The 21243-nt window shown below is 30.2% G+C and overlaps 1 protein-coding gene across 3 annotated transcripts; it reads left to right on the top strand.

The window, feature by feature from the left end:
- The first annotated feature begins 7151 nt into the window (after window positions 1-7151).
- On the top strand, window positions 7152-14785 carry LOC107174025 (tetraspanin-9-like). 3 transcript variants are annotated; one of them, XM_089222505.1, is made up of 7 exons: window positions 7152-7356; window positions 7426-7519; window positions 7616-7804; window positions 7885-8055; window positions 8785-9015; window positions 13584-13747; window positions 14119-14785. In XM_089222505.1, the coding sequence occupies exons 2-6, from the start codon at window positions 7457-7459 to the stop codon at window positions 13647-13649; spliced, it is 720 nt and encodes a 239-aa protein (XP_089078631.1). In that variant the 5' UTR covers window positions 7152-7356; window positions 7426-7456; the 3' UTR covers window positions 13650-13747; window positions 14119-14785. The 3 variants fall into 3 exon arrangements, with proteins under 3 accessions (XP_089078631.1, XP_089078633.1, XP_089078630.1); XM_089222507.1 differs by having other exon boundaries at window positions 13584-13743; XM_089222504.1 differs by having other exon boundaries at window positions 13584-13645.
- Window positions 14786-21243: the final 6458 nt, after the last annotated feature.

A 21243-nucleotide genomic window follows, 5' to 3' on the forward strand; every position in this document is an offset into this window, starting at 1 on the left:
GCTTAATCGACGGCTTTTATTCGTTATTTTAAGTTTAAAGCGTGAAATGAGCATTTTTAATTTTTGAAATTTCACATACCCATATCATACTTTAATACCTAATTGAAAATGAAAATATCAAATGACCGTCGACGCTTAAACTCAGACATTTCGTTAATATTCATACCTAAAAGTTTGATAATAGATCAATTCAATCTAATACCAAAACAAATGGCACACTATTAAAATAATGAATGAAAATTTGCCATGTCGTAGGTACGTTTGTTAGATGGAGACAACAAATTCACATGTAACATCTAAGATGTTACATCTTCTTAACATATACCGATTTACGGTATGTAACATCATAATTCAGAAAGACTGTATTTTAAAATACACCTACCGACCTACCACTTCTTCGTTTCCGCCATCACTCTTTGACGGTTATTATTGTTTCATCAAATTATGTTTTGCTATGTTTAATTGTGATGATTTTCAGGGTACGACCTCCGATGTCCCAAATTACTGGCAATGTGTAAACAATCGATGTAGTCATATTTATTGTCGTACCTAACTATTTTCCTTTTTTTAGTGATACAATTTATATAATGTGTGCTAAAATATGGCAGGTATAAAAGAGCATAATTTTTATGTAAAAATACTATGCGAAAACTGAAAAATATTCTTTTTTAATTCTAGATTAACTTTTCAACTAGGTCCAAATTGTTTTTATTTTTGTGAATTATTATTTTAGATAGAGATGTTACGAACTGTTCGGTTCGGTTCGAAAACCGAACTGGAAATTCCAAATAATCGAAGCGGACCAAATATCTAATAGTTCCGTTCGATAATCGAACCAGAGAAATGAAAATAAAAGTCGATGGAGTAACGGCTAAAATTATAAATTATTATTAAATAATTAATAATTAATAGATTAATATATATATTAGTTGTTTAATGTTTGCTTGTTTTAAATATTGATGTTTTTCGCTTTTTCTTATCAGTTATCATCATATTAATAATTAAAAATTAAAAATCTCATGCATAACAATTATTAACTAGGTATTAAAGTATTCAAAGTATTTAAGTAAATAGTAGTAAAATCTTTATTCGATAATTCTGAGGTATGGTGGCTAAATGATAAATAAATAAATATTAAATAAAATAATATCCAATTTAACTTTTAATGTTCGGTTCGAGTTTGATAAAATATTTGAAGAGTTCGGTTCGGTTCGGGTTCGATTAAAAGTGTGTAGGTTCGGATCTGTTCGTTAATTTAAAGAAAAGTTCGGTTCGGGTTCGGTTCGACCTTAAATATTATGGTTCGTAACATCTCTAATTTTAGATCAATCACCATTATGATAATACCTACCTACTTATAAGTGGACCAGATGGACGTTTCACATTATACCGTTCACAGTGGCTGAGTGGCGTAACTATATAGCTTCAAATATTTGGGGTAGTGAACACTTTTATATGCTTCGCCTTCTCCAATAAGCATAATGGGTGAGTTACCACTTATACGCATATATTTTCCTCCTAAATTATTTTAAAATAATCATTATAATTACAGTTTTATTTTTTATTTTTTTAATGGTTAGGGCTTCGACAACTGAGGTCATTAGCCTGGGGAACTGTAGGGGAAGGTACTGTAAGGTTTTAACTCGTGGGTTTTTTTTGGCAGAATTTTGAATGGGCACACCCGTAGGTTTCTGCCATGCCCGGTTGGGGGCCGGCGGCCTCTCTCTCCAGACATCGCAAAATGCCTAAAGAGCGATGCCGCCCGTGACCGAGATTCGAACCGGCGACTGCGTGCGTCGCAACCGACGCTTTAGTCCGCTCGGCCACTCCACCCCCACTTACAGTTTTCTAACTCGAAAATTCACAAATAACATATTTTTTTCCTGATAACTATTTAAAGATAAATAAATAATAAATACACACTGACATTAATTTATATTTCACTAGATTAATATTTTTAATCACTTCTATTTTTATTTAAGTCAATATTTCCTATAAATATATTATATTACAGCTAACCGTTTGAGTTGAACATATTTTTACATTTTAACATATATTATTATCTAAATAAAATTATTAAAAAGAATATGCCTCAATCTTCTCACGTTTTACAAAATTTGAATATATACTTTGTCAGCATATAAATTGAGGCAATCACTACTTGTTACGGCTTATTATTACTATTTTTGGAATTAGAGTTGATTGATTGAGTGAAAAATAAACGTATTTATATTTATATTTCGTTATAATACATTTCTTGTTACTTATATAGGCTATCATAATATAAGTGGTATCTATTGTTTTTCCAAATTAATAGGTAGGTAAATCGTTCTGCTAGTAAAATTCGATTTTATTAGGTAGTTTAATTTCAATCAAATACGCTTTTGTCGTGTGCATAGGCGAAATTTGGGGGTGCTTGCCGCTTGGGGATGTATAGCACCCCAAAATTTTTATTGGTTATAAACTTATAACTTATGATTTTATATCATAGACATTAGGAGATAAATTTATCACTTATTGGTCAACTTAAATCTAGCACCCCCATAAATCTAACCCAAATTGCACCTATTGTCGTGTGTACCTACTGACCACTATACTAAATATTATACTTGTACTTTTTTTTAGCTACTAAATTTTTTACATTATTCAATATTCATGGTGAAACGTATATGTAGGGTGTAGCTAAAACATCCTTCAGCCCCTATAACTTGTATAAATTCGGAATGCACACTTAATTTTACTGTTTTGAACGAAAATTGTATGCACTACTATCTTGGTAAAAACAATGTATTGCATGTATAATATATATATATATGTATATAAATATAAGTATAATAATTTAATAATTTAATAATGCAATCAAATCAAACAAAAAAATTCAGGAAATACTCATATTTTCTAATAGCTGGCATATTATGTAATTTTTGTTTTGTAGGCCATATTGCACACTTGTACATTCATGGTGCATATAAAAATAGGGCCTGGGGCATCCTTTATGGAATTAGAACGCATTTATATTTTGCTAATTTCTATTTTGAAATATTAGGTATATTAATATTAAATATTAGGTAGGTACCTACACACATTTGCAATTTTTTACTGCACACTACAACAAACGAATCTAGGAAAAAAAGCCCCAATACCAAAATATGGTAAAAAAAAGCCCCAACTAAATTCATAACACATTTTTATCATAGTGTACATTTTATAATTTTAAATTTTTAAACATTATAGGTACCTTTAATACCTATATGTTATATCTTAACACTACCTATTATTTAACAATTATTTTTAAACAATATACCTATATTTCAATATAATTATGTGACACTTTTTGGACATAGGTACCTATAACCATATAATATAACTATATACAATATAATAATACAATGGGGGGTGGAGTGGCCGAGCGGATTAAGGCGTCGGTTGCGACGCACGCAGTCGCCGGTTCGAATCTCGGTCACGGGCGGCATCGCTCTTTGGGCATTTCGCGATGTCTGGAAAGAGAGGCCGCCGGCCCCCAACCGGGCATGGCAGAAACCCACGGGTTAGGTTAGACTGCGGAAGCAGTCCCTAACCCTCCGTAGGCGCTACCAAGCCTGCCTCAGACGCGTAGGCCAGCCCGGAAGCCAGGAGGCAAGATTTGCTTACATCGCAGCCAAAAGAAAGCTTCGTATGGTCATCCGCGAGGCAAAGAGAAAGTTCTGGGCCGACCTCTGTAAACAGGTCGACACCGACCCTTGGGGCAGACCGTACAAGCTGGTAATGAAAAGGCTAGGCGTCCAAAACCCAGCTGCTGACTCCAGGGGCAGGGAGGCCATGATCGCTGACTCTCTTTTCCCCAAGGCTCCATTCACGGAATGGAATGCAGCGCCGTCCGCTGCCGTACATAACATTTTCCAAGCGTTCGACCCTATCCGGAACACGCTTGAGTTCAACAGAACCATCCCGAAGTTCACACCGGAAGACCTACGGAGAGCAGTACAGAGACTCACACCGGGTAAAGCGGCCGGACCTTCGGGGATCCCTAACGAGGTTCTCAGGGCTCTCGCGAACGCTCAGCCTCAAGCAGTCCTCAGAATTTTTAAAGATTGTCTTCACGCACTGGTGTTTCCGCCTCGATGGAAAAGGGCACGGCTCGTTCTGCGGCGGAAAGGCCCAGACAAACCTCCAGACGTCCCTTCGAGTTACTGGCCCATCTGTATGCTTGACACCCCTGGCAAGCTGCTTGAACGCCTCTTGCTCCAAAGACTTGAGGAGCACCTCAACGAACACGGAGGCCCGCGAAGAGCCCCGAACCAATACGGCTTCAGGAAGGGGGTAAGCACAGAGTCAGCAGTCAGCAAACTCCTGAGCATTGCCGCACAAGCAGCTGCTATGCCTGGAAAGAAGAACCTATGCGTCCTCGTGACGTTGGACGTCAAGAACGCGTTCAATTCTCTCAGGTGGCCAGTCATCGACGCCGCCCTGAGGAGCATTAACGTCCCCGAGTACCTGGTAGAAATGCTTCGATCATGGTTATCAGACAGAGTGCTGCTGACAGGCGAGGATATGGCATCTAGGCCAGTGACCTGTGGAGTCCCGCAGGGGTCGGTCCTCGGACCGACCTTATGGAACATCGCCTACGATTCCCTCCTAAAGATGGACGTGCCGCCCGGAGTGCAGCTGATAGGATTCGCGGACGACCTCGCTTTGGTGGGAATAGCCATGACAGGTCAGCTTTTGGAGGACGCAATGAACCCTACTCTTGAGGCCGTCGATAGCTGGATGGCAAGCAGGGGCCTTGAGCTGGCTCACCATAAGAGCGAGGTGGTTATTCTCTCGCGTAGACGTGCGTTTGTCCCCCCACGACTGACTGTCGGTGGTCATCAGATCACAATTTTCAACAAGATAAGATACCTAGGGGTTATATTAGACAACGGGCTCACATTCGCGGCACACGTCGACACCGTTGCCAAAAAGGCAACCCGGACAGCGGCAGCGCTGGCCAGGCTGATGCCGAATGTAGGAGACCCAGGGCAATGGAAGAGGAAACTGATTGGCTCAGTTGTGGACAGCCAGCTGCTCTACGCCGCCCCATTATGGATCAATTCGATTGCCAATGTCGCCAGAACTAGGGCGAGCCTTATCCGCCCGCAGAGGTCCGCCGCCTTGAGGACAATATGGGCCTACCGAACCGTCTCGGATGAGGCCGCGCTGGTTCTGGCCTGCACGCCGCTGGCAGATCTGACCGGGCTCGAGAGAGGGAGAATAAGGTCTCGGCTGAACGCCACTTTTGAGCCAGGAGAACGGCGTCCGTCTAAACTAGCAGTCAAACTCGAGGAGCAGAAAACTACAATTTCTCTATGGCAGGCAAGGTAGGAAGCGACCTCAAAAGCCGCATGGACGCGTCGCGCCATTCCGGATATAGGTAGATGGTTAGGCAGAACTGTACCGTTAGTGCCTCTGACGTTCCACATGACACAGGCACTAACGGGCCACAAATGCTTTCAATGGTACCTGAACCGGATGGCAAAGGCCGACAGCCCACACTGCTACCAGTGTTTGGACAGCTCCGACACCGCAGAGCACACACTGTTTGAGTGCACCTACTGGGACCGATTCCGCGATCAGCTGAGCGCTCAGCTAGGTCATCGACCGACCGTGGCTGATCTTCCTCGGATTATTTGCGGCCCAGAGTTTGAGCTTCTCCCGGAGGATCTCACTGAGAAGTTTGTGATACTAAGAGACGCCGAGGAACAGTTCAGGCTGTTCTATGGTATGGTGGAAGGCATCCTGTCCGCTAAAGAAGAGGAGGAAAGAGCCCGGCAGACCACCATAGCCAGAGACGCGACGGCGAAAGACGGGACCTAGACTATTTATAATAAAATATAAAAATATGTTGTGTATAATGTGATAGTAGTGAGTGGGAGACTGGCCAACCACTGCTAATAAGGTTTTGTAATGATTATTCAATAAACGATGGGGGCCGGAGGAGAAGTATTGGCAACATAGTTCCTTCTCCGGTCCTCGATACCATAGGAAAAAAAAAATTATTTTATTGCAGCTATATTTGTATATTTTAGAATAAGTATTACATGTAAAGAAATGTTATTTAACTCTTAATATTAATCTATAATATTATATGTTTTGATTTATGGTTTATATTTTATGATTTTTTAACTATTTTTTATACTAGATGTAATTTTTTTTATAGTTACCTTTCAATACAATAAATATATCACCTACTATAATAAATAAGATACATAATACTCTAGTAAAATAATTTAATAATTAGTGAAAAACAATAAATAATAAACATATTGATAAAAAACTAGTATTTTATTATATTATATTTATGGTTATAGAGTTCTAGAAGTGTTAAGTAAAAATAGGTATAAAATATAGGTATTATTATTGGTACCTATATTGTTTAAAAATTTAAAATTATAAAATGTACACTATGATAAAAATGTGTTATGAATTTAGTTGGGGCTTTTTTTCCGATTACCACAACAAAACAGTATTTTTTAATTTTGCTGTTCATCAACTTTGCCACCAACTCTTTTCTTATTTTTATACCTTCTTTCCTGAACTAATAGCCATTCTTACCACTAGACAATAGATATTTAAAAATATTTGAATGTACGTTTAAATGAGGATTGGTGACTTATTATTTGTATAATATGTACAATGTGCGGTTGTATAATACTAGTTATAACTGAAAATTAGTGAAAAATTTTAATAACATGGCATCTAAAATATGGTTTTATATTAATCATTTCAAATATTTTAATATAAGTAACTGTTATATTAAGATAGTTATATTCTTTGCAGTTTTCAGAGCACTTACCTATTGAAGAAAACAATTTAAAGGTGTTGACCTTTTTTAATATAATACATTATTACTCAACTTAATATTATTGACTTCCTTTTTTCCTTTTAATGCAGGTATTTGTGTTACATGCGTGTGTATATTTACTATCACCTAGACAACTGTTGTTAAAAAAGAATAATATATGCCTGGTAAAGCCTTTAGGCTTATAATATAGTATACATATATGAACACATCAAAAATGTGTCAATCACCTGACGACTATAACTACCTCTACGTGCCGATGTACTTTATATTCGCCTTCACCGAATTTATTTTTGTTTGTACACTATTCGAACTTTGTCGTTTGTACTAGAAATACTTTTATTAAATTTAATAGCGAACGACTCAAAAATAAGATATAATTATAATAATTTTTACATTTTTATCAGAATGATTTGAATTTTTGATACACTCTACGAGAATCAACTTAAATATATTTTTTACTTATAAGTACTCAGTATTTTTTGTTTAGCAGTTCACTCAAAGACCCACAAATAATTGTATGTACTCTTTACTATAACATTATGTATATATTATATGATAATGTATATTATGTAAATCAATTTCAGGAACATCTATAAAATTTGTTAAGAAAATATAATGGAATCTGGAAGTATTAATATTGTAAAATATTTGTTATTCGTCTTTAATGTGATTTATGGGGTAAATCAATATTTAAAATACTAAATAATATATGATATGTTTATACATATGGTTTCTAATATTTCTAATACTTAAAATACCTAACAACATTTTTAGATTACAGGAGTGGCTTTAATAGTGGTTGGCATCATAGTTATTGTAGATTTGGGACGTTTTTCAAATTATTTAAACGCTTCAATTACTGCTCCACCAATATTATTTATTATATTGGGTTTATGTATTATAGCAACTTGTATATTTGGATTTTATTGTATTAACAAACAAAATTTCAATTTATCAATAGTGGTAGGTACCTATATTAACAATCATAATAATATATTAAATTGAATATTATATAGTAATTAAATTTATATTTGTCTATATAGTTTACATTAATTTTATTATCGGTTCTGGTGATTGAGGTATTATTATCTATTATGTCATCAGTATCGAAAGACAATTTTAATAATAATTTGAGATTTTCTCTAAAAACGTCCATGGGAAAATATTCATTTGATGAAACTGATCGGCAGTCGTGGTCTACGGTTCAACGAAAAGTATGTCCATACATTTTATATAGTTACGTTTTTCATCTCAACGTTCTGTGCAAACCTTATCTGAACTAAACTTTAAATATTTTTTCAAACTCGAACCGTTATTTAAAACTTATAACAGTTATAACATTATATGACATTTTATGTAATTTATATGCATTGTTTTCAATTTTTTTTTTTAAAACGATAAATTTTATTAGGTTAATTTATTATTAACCCATTAAAATAAATTATAAAAATAATTGAATTTAAGTGAATTAGCAAGAGGTATGTACCCAGTGGCGTACCCAGGGGGCGGGGGGGCTTAGGGGGCTTCAGCCCCTCCCATTGGCCATGTTTTGGAATACATTTTATACTAAAAAAGACAAAGTACAAACCATGATATTTCTAAAAAACGGTATTGAATACAACGTATTATCTTTAGTAACAATGACCTAGTATAAGCAAAGCATAAACGTTGTGTTTATTATGGTACCGAATACCGATATAGATTTAGCCCCCCCCCATTCGAAAATCCTGGGTATGCCACTGTATGTACCTATAGGTATATATATTATATATGTCTACTTTAAAACCAATATTAAATTATTGATTCAGTTTAAGTGCTTTCAATTTTCAGTTCGTTTTTGAAAATTGAACCGTTTGAAATATTATAACCTACTTATTTAAAATAATATATAGGTATTTTCGTCACAACAATGTGTAATTTAAGTTTAATATGATTTAATTCAGCTAGAGTGTTGTGGAGTAGATACACCTAGAGATTGGTCTATTATATTCCCAGAAAATCTAGTTCCTGTTTCATGTTGTCAAAACTTACCAGTTGAATTAGGTGCATTATGCAGGAATTTATTTGATGAAAGGATAATTTATCAAAAAGGATGCTATAATGGATTAAACAATCGAGTGAAAAATAGATTGACTATTATAATGTATGTTGCTTTGGCATTTGGTCTATTACAGGTAAGTTAATAATGATTTTAGTTGCTACAATAATTTATAGAAAATTATATTCGATTATAAATGTAAATTATCTCTCTATTAATCAATTGTTTATGCTTAAACTGGTAAATCTTTAACAACTACTCGTTGAATTCCACTTTAATAAAATAAAATATTGAGAAAATTATTATTTATATCAGTTCTTATCATAGCCAATAGGTACGATTAAAGAAATAATACACCTATTACCTATAATAAGTCTGTCATCACGTTTTAAGGCAGTAAAAGTGCTTCAATTTTTGAAATTTAATTTAAGACACTTAACATATAGTGTTATTAATACAAGGCTCTTAACATATTGTTACGATAACAGTTGAAAAATTAAAGAAATATATAATCACAATTTCTTTTTATAAGCATTCCAAGTTTGAATTTTGACAAAATACGTAAAAATCACGAAAATTCGCAAATTATTTTAAGGTATATAGAAATTCATAAAAAATTTTCTTTTCAAATCTTAGATTTGACCTTGTCTTAAATTTTCAAGTTTTATGATGACCCAATAAATAAAAAAATTTCGACATTTATAGAATAAAATATTTAAAAAAACGGAAAATTTCTAATGTCTTTAAATAACTTTATTTTAAGATTTTTGAAATATATTGAAAATTGTATCAAGTATTGGAATTGATAAAATAAACGTTTTTGAATTACAACAAAACAAGAATTTATCGGTATAGTTATATACATTAGAGAAATAGAGCGAATATCCTATTTTGTAATTCAATAACTCATAAAAATGTAATTTGACTTTCCGGTTTTTATATTTGATAAAAGTAGACAAATTCATAAAGAATCTTATATTGAATTTTCAAATCTTAGATTTTAATAGATAAATTTTTATGAATATTTACGTATTTTATAACTACCATTGCGTCAATGTATAAGGATCCTTGTATTACATTTTGAAGCTTTTTATCCTATTAATAAAATTGAATTGTTATTTGTAAAAACAAAAATAAAAAAGAAGGTAAATGGATGTCGCTCTGCTATACATTAGGGGGTGGGGTGGATCTCTGACTAGGGTAGATTAAATTTGAATGCAATGATAGGTATCATTGTATACGAAAAACGAATCTGAACGGAGATGATTTGTCAGTCTAGGATAATATATTATATTTAAATATTGTCATATATTCTATTTTGAAACAAATATTTTATTTTTCAATTAGGACGCATTTTGAAAAAGGCATGGTTAATCATTTTTTCCAAAAATATTGCATGTAGTTATCATAATTCATAATACCTTATATTATCATAGATATACATATACCGGGTTTGAGGATAAATCGTTATCATTACACCATTTCATAAAAGTGTAAAACTCAAACGCTCAAAACATTTTTCCTATAATGACGCTTTGAGTTTTGTCTGTAGCTACTTTAAGAAAATCTTATGGAAAACTTAGTGTTGAACTTTATAACCTTAGGTATAAATACAAACAATATTATGAATTTAAAACAAAATAATTCGCAAATATTCATGGTTTTGACGAATTTTACCAGTTATTTAATATTTAGATTGACATTTTCATTACACGATTTAATTTTCAAAATATTTTGACTTTTTTTGAGATATTTATAGACAACTGAAATTTTCAATTTTTCTGAAAATTTTTTTATGAAGTGTCGATAAAATATTTTTGACCATATCAAAATACTTGAAAATGTATTACAAAGTTTCTCATATGTTATTCTTATAGAGATTAAAAAATTATAAGAATGCATAGGCACAATTTTTTTTTATTAGCATTTGAAGTTCAAATATTGATAAAAATTTGTCAAAACCATGAATATTTTTTTTAAGTCTGTCATCACGTTTCGGGGCAGTAAAAGTGCTTCGATTTTTGACTTCAGTACTTCGTTCGATCAGAAAGTGATGAATCTAGTTGGTATTTTGGGGGTTCAAAACTAGAAAATGTTCAATATTTTTCTAAATAATCAGGATAAACAAACTAAAAATTAAGGCAAAAACAGGAAATTTTACGTACAGTCAGTTTTAAGCTGCAGAGCAGTTGAAAAATAAAATAAATTCATAGTCACAATTTTTATTTACAAGCATTCAAATTATGAATTTTGAGAACATACGTAAAAATCATGAAAATTTGTAAATTATTTTATGCTAGAAATTCATAAAAAATTTTCATTTTATATCTAAGATTCGAAAATTTAATACATGGCTCCTATCATATTTTTACAATAGAAATTGAAAAATAAAAGAAATGCGTAGTCGCAATTTTTTTTACAAGCATTCCAAGTTTGAATTTTGACAACATATGTAAAAATCACGAAAATTCGAAAATTATTTTGAACTAGAAATTCATAACAAATTTTCTTTTTAAATCTAAGATTTGAAAATTTTTAATAATCTATAATATATACTAGACAGATGAACCGTCTTCGCTCAGAATCGTTTTTCGTATACAATGATATAATATCATTGGATTTAAATTTAATTCAATCCATTACAGTAACCCACTGGTAACCTACTGTACAGCAGAGCGACATTCACGACTTACCTGCCTTTTTAGATTCTGAGCGTAGCGATGAATGTATTGATTTTACCATGATGTGTTTTTTTTTTTTTTTTGTGTCTGTCATCACGTTTTGGGGCAGTAAAAATGCTTCGATTTTTGACTTCAGTACCTCATTCGATCAGAAAGTGAATCTAGTTGGTACTTTGGGAGGTCAATAGTAAATAATTCTTAATACTTTTCTAAATAATCGAGAAAAACAAACTAAAAATTAAGGGAAAAACGGGAAATTTTACGTACACTCATTTTTCGACAAAATCGATTTTGGTTTTTGATGTAACTTTAAAACAAATGACCACAGATACATGACATTTTCACCAAATGTTTATATAAGTATATTCTATCCATCATGCAATTTTCAAAAATTTTCGACTTAAGTTTAACTATTCATAGGCATTTACTTGAAGTTTCGACTGAATGTTTATATAGGCATTTTATATATTTGATAAAATTTTCAAAATATTTATATTTGTTTTGAGCTGTTTACTGACATTTTAATTTTTCAACTTTTTTAGTTTTTTTTTTTTTCTATAAATAGCGATAAAAATGTATTTGTTCGGTAGAAAAGCTTGAAAATTTATACAAGGCTCCTAACATATTTTCACAATAGCAGTTGAAAAATAACAGAAATACATAGTCACCATTTTTTTTATAAGCATTCAAAGTTTGAATTTTGACAACATGTGTAAAAATCACCAAAATTCGAAAATTATTTTAAACTAGGTATAAATTCATATTTAAATTTAAATTTATTATTTTTAAATTTTTCATGTTTAAATTTAATATCGATAAAAATTTATTTTTTGGGTAAAAAATCTTGAAAATGTAATACAAGGCTCTTAACATATTGTTACAATAGCAGTTGAAAAATTAGAGAAATTCATAGTCACAATTTTTTTTTTGTAAGCATTAAAATTTTGAATTTCGACAAAATACGTAAAAATCACAAAAATTCGCAAATTGTTTTAAGCTAGAAATTCATAAAAATTTTCTTTTAATATCTAAGATTTGAAAATTGAATACAAGATTCCTTACAAATTTGTCAATCTTTATCACAAAAAAAATGTCGACCGGAAATTCAAATTAAATTTTTATTAGCATTTGAATTTCAAATATTGACAAAAATTCGTCAAAACCATGAATATTCGCAAATTATTTTGTAGTTCAAAATTCATAATGTTGTTTATATTTATATCGAAGGTTATAAAATTCAACACTAAGTTTTCCATAAGTTTAAAACTCAAACGCTCAAAACATTTTTCCTATAATGATGTTTCAAATTTTCTTTATAGCTATTTGAAGCATCATTATAGGAAAAATGTTTTGAGCGTTTGAGTTTTAAATTTTTATGAAATTGCGTAATGATAACGATTTATCCTCAAACCCGGTATATGTATATCTATGATAATAAAAGGTATTATGAATTATGATAACTACATGCAATATTTTTGGAAAAAATGATTAACCATGCCTTATTTAAAATGCGTCCTAATTGAAAAATAATATATTTGTTTCAAAATAGAATATATGACAATTTTTTAATATAATATATCCTAGACTGACAAATCATCTCCGTTCAGATTCGTTTTTCGTATACAATGATACCTATCATTGCATTCAAATCTAACCTACCCTCAGGTAGGTCAGAGGTCCACCCAACCACCTAATGTACAGCAGAGCGATACCCACTGTACCGCTTTTTTAATTATAAATATTATAATATTTGCTCTCTGAAACATATTCAAATAATCAAATGTAAACTTAACTTATTTTATAAATAAAATCAAAAAATCTCCTATAATTATCGACTTTCTAGTATTAAAAATGATTGAATAAATCAATACCTATACAAAATTAAATATGTGTGCCGTGACACATTGTATTATTTGGATACTATATAATATACAATTTTACAATATAAAATAATATAGTAATTTAATTATAATGAAATACAATTACAAATGTACTTAAAAATTAAAGAATTAATATTTTTCAGGTGATCGGCGTCGTGTTAGCTTCTTTTTATACGTATCTATTGAAAAATGGTCAAGGAAGCAAGTAAGATAATTATCGTTTTTTTTTTTAATGAGAAGTTGTAAAATTGCTGTACATACTACATAATAGACTCATCATCATACGACCTGTATATAAAGCAAGTAGGTAGGTGTCATATAAATTATTTGTACATAATAAATAAATAGGTTGTACAAAAATCTATATTTTTTAAGTACCTATCATTTTATTTATAGTATTGTTGCTAATTTACTATAATAATTAAGAAGTAATTAGTAAATTGTTATATATTGTATAATTATCTAGTATCTATTTAATTCTAGTTAAACATATTATTTATATGATATAAATATTTAGATTGATCATATTTTCCCATTCAATAAGCTTGAAAATCAAACTTTATAATATATTATTATTTTTGTGATTGAATAGTCAAATAACTGAACTATATTTTATTTTTATTTTTAATATACATATATATATATATATTTATTTATAATTAATGTTATATGTTTTAGAAATGCACATAATATTTTACAAAGTAGATGACAGCAGAGTAATGTAGGATTTGATACAAATTATTTGAAGCAATCCTACAATCAAAATATGTATTCACAAGACATTTTAAGTCGTAAAGATCAATTAAATAATTTATTAGATGCATTTAGAAAACAAAAAAAAACAATGCATTTTTAAAGTTATTTATACATTAATATTGTTTTTATATCATATATTCATATTATGTATAATCGTATATGATATTATCTTCTATTTTGTAACTATAGGTACTTATTTAGACTTCGATTCTTCTTATGATTATTAATATCATCATCATTTTTTTTTTTTTTATGCGTATAGAGATGATGCCTATATTATTTTAAATTCAAATTTATAATTATATAATTGTATAGACTATAAATGAAGCCACAAGTGAAATGCCTATTTGATAAAATGAAAATAGGCATGGTTTTATAGTTAATTGTTTAGTATAGGTAGTATACATTTAAGAATTTTCCACTCTATATAGACATGATTTGTATCATTGCCAATGCTCATACCCTCTCACATTATGGAAGGTTAAGATTAGGGAGAATAAAATGTGTTAAAATTAAGAACAAAAATACCTATAAGGAATTCAAATTTTATGTAAGATACCATAATATATACATTGTACATTTATAAAAATATATTGTATAAATCGAAAAACATGATGGGTCGGATAAGGTATAAACATAATGGATGTATTAATATTATACATACAATTATTTTTTAAGGGCAAATCGAAATAATTTTTATTTTACAATGAATACTATACTCAGTTCTAAATGAGATCGGTACCGGTGACACCTATTACTCATGAGTGTGGCTTTGTTCCTCGGCACGCGGCCTATAACTTTCTGAGGTGGTCTGCGCGCTGCCGACAATAATCGGTCGCCTCCGTGTACCGATCTCATTTTGAACAGAGTATAATAGTATTTATATAATAGCTGAACCCGCGCGTGTACTTCGTAACCCATTAAAAATCCTACCTCTTATGTGTCTCAAAATTTGTGTTAAATTCGTTTCCTGTAATTATTATCCTAGCAGTATATTTTCATATAGTATATAGATAGATAACGGTTAAAATATATTTTTTTACTTATTAAATAACATTTATTATCGTATTTAGTATATACTACTATAGTAGTAACAATTTACAATTAACTACTTATTTAATAATAAACAATTATAAAAACAATCAAATCAAGTACAGTAAAACTTGCTTAAAACGCTCTCTCTTAAGACGCGCTTTCCGGCATAGACGCTGTTTTTATTCGATCCCTAGACATTTCCTATACTAGCCAATGTAAAAACTACCTGTTAAGACGCTCAGGTTAAGACGCTCGTTTCTCTGTCTAATCGGGTAAAACGCTCTTTTGTTCAGCAGATTACGATAAATTTTAGTAGTTTTGTGAAAATAAAAATAGAATTTTTAATATTATACGTGTTCTTATCGTTTCATTTTATCGCTATACCTATTTTATCATTACTTTCCAGTATCTACTCCTGCAATTATTGCTGGTTTGCAACACATTAACGGAAATTCGGAAAATATTATCCTGTGTTGAAAATTCCGAAGAAATGTTATGTTGTCTTAATAAAATTAAAAACTTTCTTGCTGAAACGCATTGTCAGAACCTTAAATAATCAAAAATAGATAATTTTTTTAATAAACAATAATAAAATACATATGTAATAATAATATTTTTTTAAATTAAATTCAGTAGCACAAAAATATAAGTATGTAGTATATAGTAATTATAATTAATTTATAAGTGTATTCCCCATTAAATTATGTTTAAGTATTTAATAATAAAAAATAGACTCGATATTTCAATCACATCATTTTTTTTCATTCCCGCATAAGACGCTTTCCCGTTTAAGGCGTTCTAGAGAGCTGGTCCCTTAAAGAGTGTCTTAAGCGAGTTTTACTGTATAACTATAGTATAAGTAATATCATCATCTTAATATTAGGTGTAAGTAATTAAATAAATAATAATGTCACGTAATTAAAATTAAATGTCTGGAACTTTTCTTAATTTAATTTGTACAAACTTATCAATAACGTTTTGAAATTCAACACCGATTACGGATGGCAAAAAACCTATCTTCTCTGATTCTTAGGCATCGTTCATTGTCAACAAATTAAATTTTTTAAATGTCCAAATAATGTTCAATATTATTTAATTACATATAATATGATAATATTTTTCTTTATCCTAATTTAAGTATTATAACATTGGTGGGGCCCTGAATTTGTGGGGCCCCTGGGCTGCAGCCCACTCAGCCCTCTCCTAAATTCCGGCCCTGAAATAACATATTAAAATACATCTTTTATTAAAGGGAAAATACTATCATTAAAACAAATAACATTTAGGTTATTATGTTATAATTCAATAATTGTAATAGTCGGTTAGATATTGCAAATTTATTCAAAATTCATCCAGTTAAACTTAAATATTGTTCTGCGGCCTGCGGGTGAACAGTCGAACAGATATGGAAAACAATAATTTAACATTCCAACATTCGAAAAATGAATCGTTGTTAAAACCTTAGAAAATAATTTCTTCATACAATGATTACAATCGTATATTAAACTGTATTGTAAAAAAAAAACTGTTAACTCGGTTAAAAGTTAGTCAAATAACAATTAGATATTAGTATTCATAAGGACATATGCAACTCGTCCAAATCAAAGGAATTGACATGATTTATAAGGAAGCTCTGGAAGGCTACAGTGGCGGCGCCAAAGGTGGGCCCGAGCGGGCCATGGCCCGCCTTGAAATTTCGATTTTCTTTAAAGTTTGAATTTAAATTTTCAAATATTATTACGTAAATAGTTTTAAAAATTAAAAATATATGTGTAATGCCAAGGTCTGGTTTTTCTACAAACCGATACAAACGTACACGCACGTTATACACGACAGTGTACGCACACAGTCACAAGTACACATCTGTAGATTGTTTATACGTATTACACTGCTATTACGTCTTATATTTTGTGCCGATGGAGCAAATGGTTATTTATATAATATTATAATGGTTATTTGGTTATCAATTATCTTAGTATGAATCTAATTTTATAACTAGGGACTGGAGCCGTCTAAAAAATACAGTATTTTGGATAATATAATAAGTGAATTAGATAAATTATTTATTAATAATTCTGATATTTTGTGTGGAATAAGTGCCTTTAATCCAAAGGGTAACCATTTAACAATGATATGTGTTTTTTTTTTTGTGTTTGTGTCTGTGTATAGCATAACTAGTCGAAACAATGCTTCAATTTCAAACTTTGGGGGTGATTTCCGATGTTAGGTGCATTATACAGGTCAAAAGTAAACATTTTCCAACAGTTTTCAAAAAAATCGAGAAAAACAAAAAAAAAAAAATGACAGAAAAACGAGAATTTTCACGCAAAACCAGTTTTCGACCAAATCGATTTTTTTTTTATGGTTGTGATTCAAAAACTAATCACTGTAGATACTTGAAATTTTCACCAAATGTTTATGTTAGTGTTATCTATATACAGTTACTTTTTTTGAGTTATTTATAGACCACTGAAAACAACTTGAAAATTTAATACAAGATTCCTTATGAGTTGTTATTATTGTAGCTAAAAAAACTAAAAATCGTTTTCACAATTTTTTTTTTTTAAGCGTTTATAGTTCAAATTTTTACGAAATCTGTCGAAAACGCGAAAATTTGCAAATAATATTGAAGTTAAAAAATCATAAAATTGTTTATGTTTATAACTAAGGATTAAAAATACAACACTAAGTTTTCCATAAGTTTTTCGTCAAGTATCTATAGACAAAACTTGAAGCATCATTTTAGGAAAAATTTTAAGTGCGTTTGAATTTTAAATTTTTACGAAATAGCGTAACGATAACGATTTATCCTCAAACGATTTTAAACATTTGTTATTATTTTAAAAAGTATAAGTCGTAGATACTTGAAAATTTTACCAGTTATTTAGATTGGCATTTTATTTACATGATTTAATTTTCAAAATATTTTGACTTTTTTTGAGGTATTTATAGACAAATGAAATTTTCTATTTTTCTGAAAATTTTTTTTTGAAGTGTCGATAAAATATTTTTGGCCCTATCAAAATACTTGAAAATTTAATACAAAGATTTTCATAAATTATTCTTATAGTGATTAAAAAATTATAATAATACATAGGCACAATTTTTATAAGCATTTCAAGTTCAAATATTGACAAAAATTCGTCAAAACCATGAATATTTGCAAATTATTTTGTAGTCCAAAATTCATAAAATTGTTTGTGTTTATATAACTAAGGTTTAAAAATTTAACACTAAATTTATATAAGTTTTGCTTCAAATAGCTATAGAAAAAATTTGAATCGTCATTATAGGAAAAATGTTTTGAGTGTTAGAGTTTTAAATTTTTAAGAAATCAGTTATATGTATATCTATGATAATATAAGGTATTATGAATTATGATAACTACATGCAATGTTTTTGGAAAAATTGATTAACCATTCTATTATAATGATAATAATATATAATAATAATCTACCCTAGTCAGAGGTCCACCCCAGTACCCCACCACCTAATGTACAGCAGTACGACATCCACGTACCCGCTTTTTTAGATTTTGATTTAATTGTGCTTTTAGCAAATCATTGTTCATGTGATTTAGATTCTTTAAAAGCTGAATTAAAAATAATCAAAAAATCTATTAATCTATATGAAGAAAAGTTCAAATTAAAAATAACAGATGTTTTTATTTTTCATGCATTATATCAGTAGAAAAAATTGAGGCTAAATCACTATAGATATAGATGAAATTATTGATACTTTTTCAAATTCCCATAACAATCGTAGAATCATTTTAAAATAACTGCTCAATTATGATGATATATTAAAATACTTATTTTGAATTGTATAATTTTTAAATATATGTATGTAGGTAATGTGTTATATATTATATTACTTAAATTAAGAAAACATATTAGTTTACTATTTTATTAATTATAATACACTACCTATATTAATCTTTATTTTTTTTTTTTACCTATTCTTTTTAAATATGAATGTCAGGAATAACTAACCTACCTGCGTTCCGAAACTCCTGGTATTCAGTATTCACCGAGTTCGGATCGTGAGGGGACACCCTGCCCATTGTCTCAATTTATGTCCTACCATGTCACTGTGCCTGCCTTAATATATCTTGGCCTCCCTGGGAAAAATGCCTGGTGTGCCGCCACTGCAGCTCATGAGCAGAGCACAGAGTGTACCATAGCCATTAACACCTGAACACGTATTGTACATTTTATAAATATTGCTTAATTAACTAGAAACAAAGTATCATATTTCGTTCACTTTTGAAAATTGTCTATCAACTATTATTAAAAAAACACTAACATCTGGATCGCTGGCTGGTCGCAAACAACACATTTATCGAGGTAGCCCAATCCTCTTAAATAATGGCAAAACCACCGGTGTGGATGTGGTGTGACCTATAACCAAAGGGTTTTGTGGCTCGTCAGTCTTACTTCTTTTCTCATGCTTCAAGAATACAACTATTTTACCAGTATGGCGTGAAGCAAAGGTGATAACAATAGTTTTTAAGCCCAGTAAAAACGGGACACAATCTAAACAAATGCAGACCTAATCATAGACCTATTATAGGTCTATGAACCTATAATGTCGTCTTTCGGTGGTGTATAAATCATTTGAAAAGGTCTTTCTGGCGAAGATCGAAACGTAAATTAAGAATGCTCTAAAGAGTTTTCATCTATTCTATGCTAGGGAGTGGGAATCTAGAAAAAAAAGCCCCGACTAAATTCATAACACATTTTTATCATAGTGTACAATTTATAATTTTAAATTTTTAAACATTATAGGTAACTTTAATACCTATATATTTTATATCTTAACACTACCTATTATTTAACAATTATTTTTAAACAATATACCTATATTTCAATATAATTATGTGACACTTTTAGGACATAGGTACCTATATAACCATATAATAATACAATGCAATGTATGTAGTATAATAAAAGTAATTGACATTTGACTTTATCTAAAAAAGTATGAAGGATTGTAGACTATCAGCTGTAAACTGGTCTTGGTATCTACAACATTTTATTATTATAAATGTGGTTTTTTCGTTCATATAGTTATTGTTGTGAATTGTGATTATTTTAAATTAAAAGTGTGTACCTATACCTACAGTTATAATACATTTTATAATAAGTAATACATGTTAAGAAATGTTATTTAACTCTTAATATTAATCTATAATATTATATGTTTTGATTTATGGTTTATATTTTATTATTTTTTTACTATTTTTTATACTAGATATATTTTTTTTTATAGTTACCTTTCAATACAATAAATATATCACCTACTAATCTACTATAATAAATTAGTTACATAATACTATAGTAAAATAAATATGGTTATAGAGTTCAAGAAGTGTTAAGTAAAAATGAGTATAAAATATAGGTATTATAGGTACCTATATTGTTTAAAAATTTAAAATTATAAAATGTACACAATGATAAAAATGTGTTATGAATTTAGTTGGGGGCAGGCGCGTAGCTAGAAATTTCCAAGGGGGGGGGGGGTTATTCAAAATTAATTGTAAAAATTATAAACACAAAATTGATAACTTTACGTAGGTATATGAATATAATATATGATACTTCATCATGATAATCAAGTAATCAATAATTAAGAAGTTGTAAACGTTTTCTTACACGCTGCATAAAAGATATATTAAATCGTGCATGAAACGAGTAATCGATAAAACGTCACAAACGGTCTAAAATAGTAATTAATGCCGGATCCCGGCTTTAGTGCTTTACATTATTGTTATTGTAATATAAACTAATATACTTATATACTTAATTTTGATAAATAAGTGTAAATCACGATTTAAGATAATTCGTGCTTATGATGCATCTTTACCTTGATAAAAAAATATTAAGTACACCACGGCTGAGGGGGGTGTAATTACACCTGTAACACCCCCCTGGCTACGCGCTTGGTTGGGGCTTTATTCCGATTACCGGGAGTGGACCGCGACATTACTTTTTAATCGCTTTTATCAGCTTA

The sequence above is a fragment of the Diuraphis noxia genome, unplaced genomic scaffold (assembly GCF_037042655.1).
Source record: "Diuraphis noxia isolate RWA-SAM2 unplaced genomic scaffold, SU_Dnox_SAM2 contig0003, whole genome shotgun sequence".
Taxonomy (NCBI): Eukaryota; Metazoa; Arthropoda; class Insecta; order Hemiptera; family Aphididae; genus Diuraphis; species Diuraphis noxia.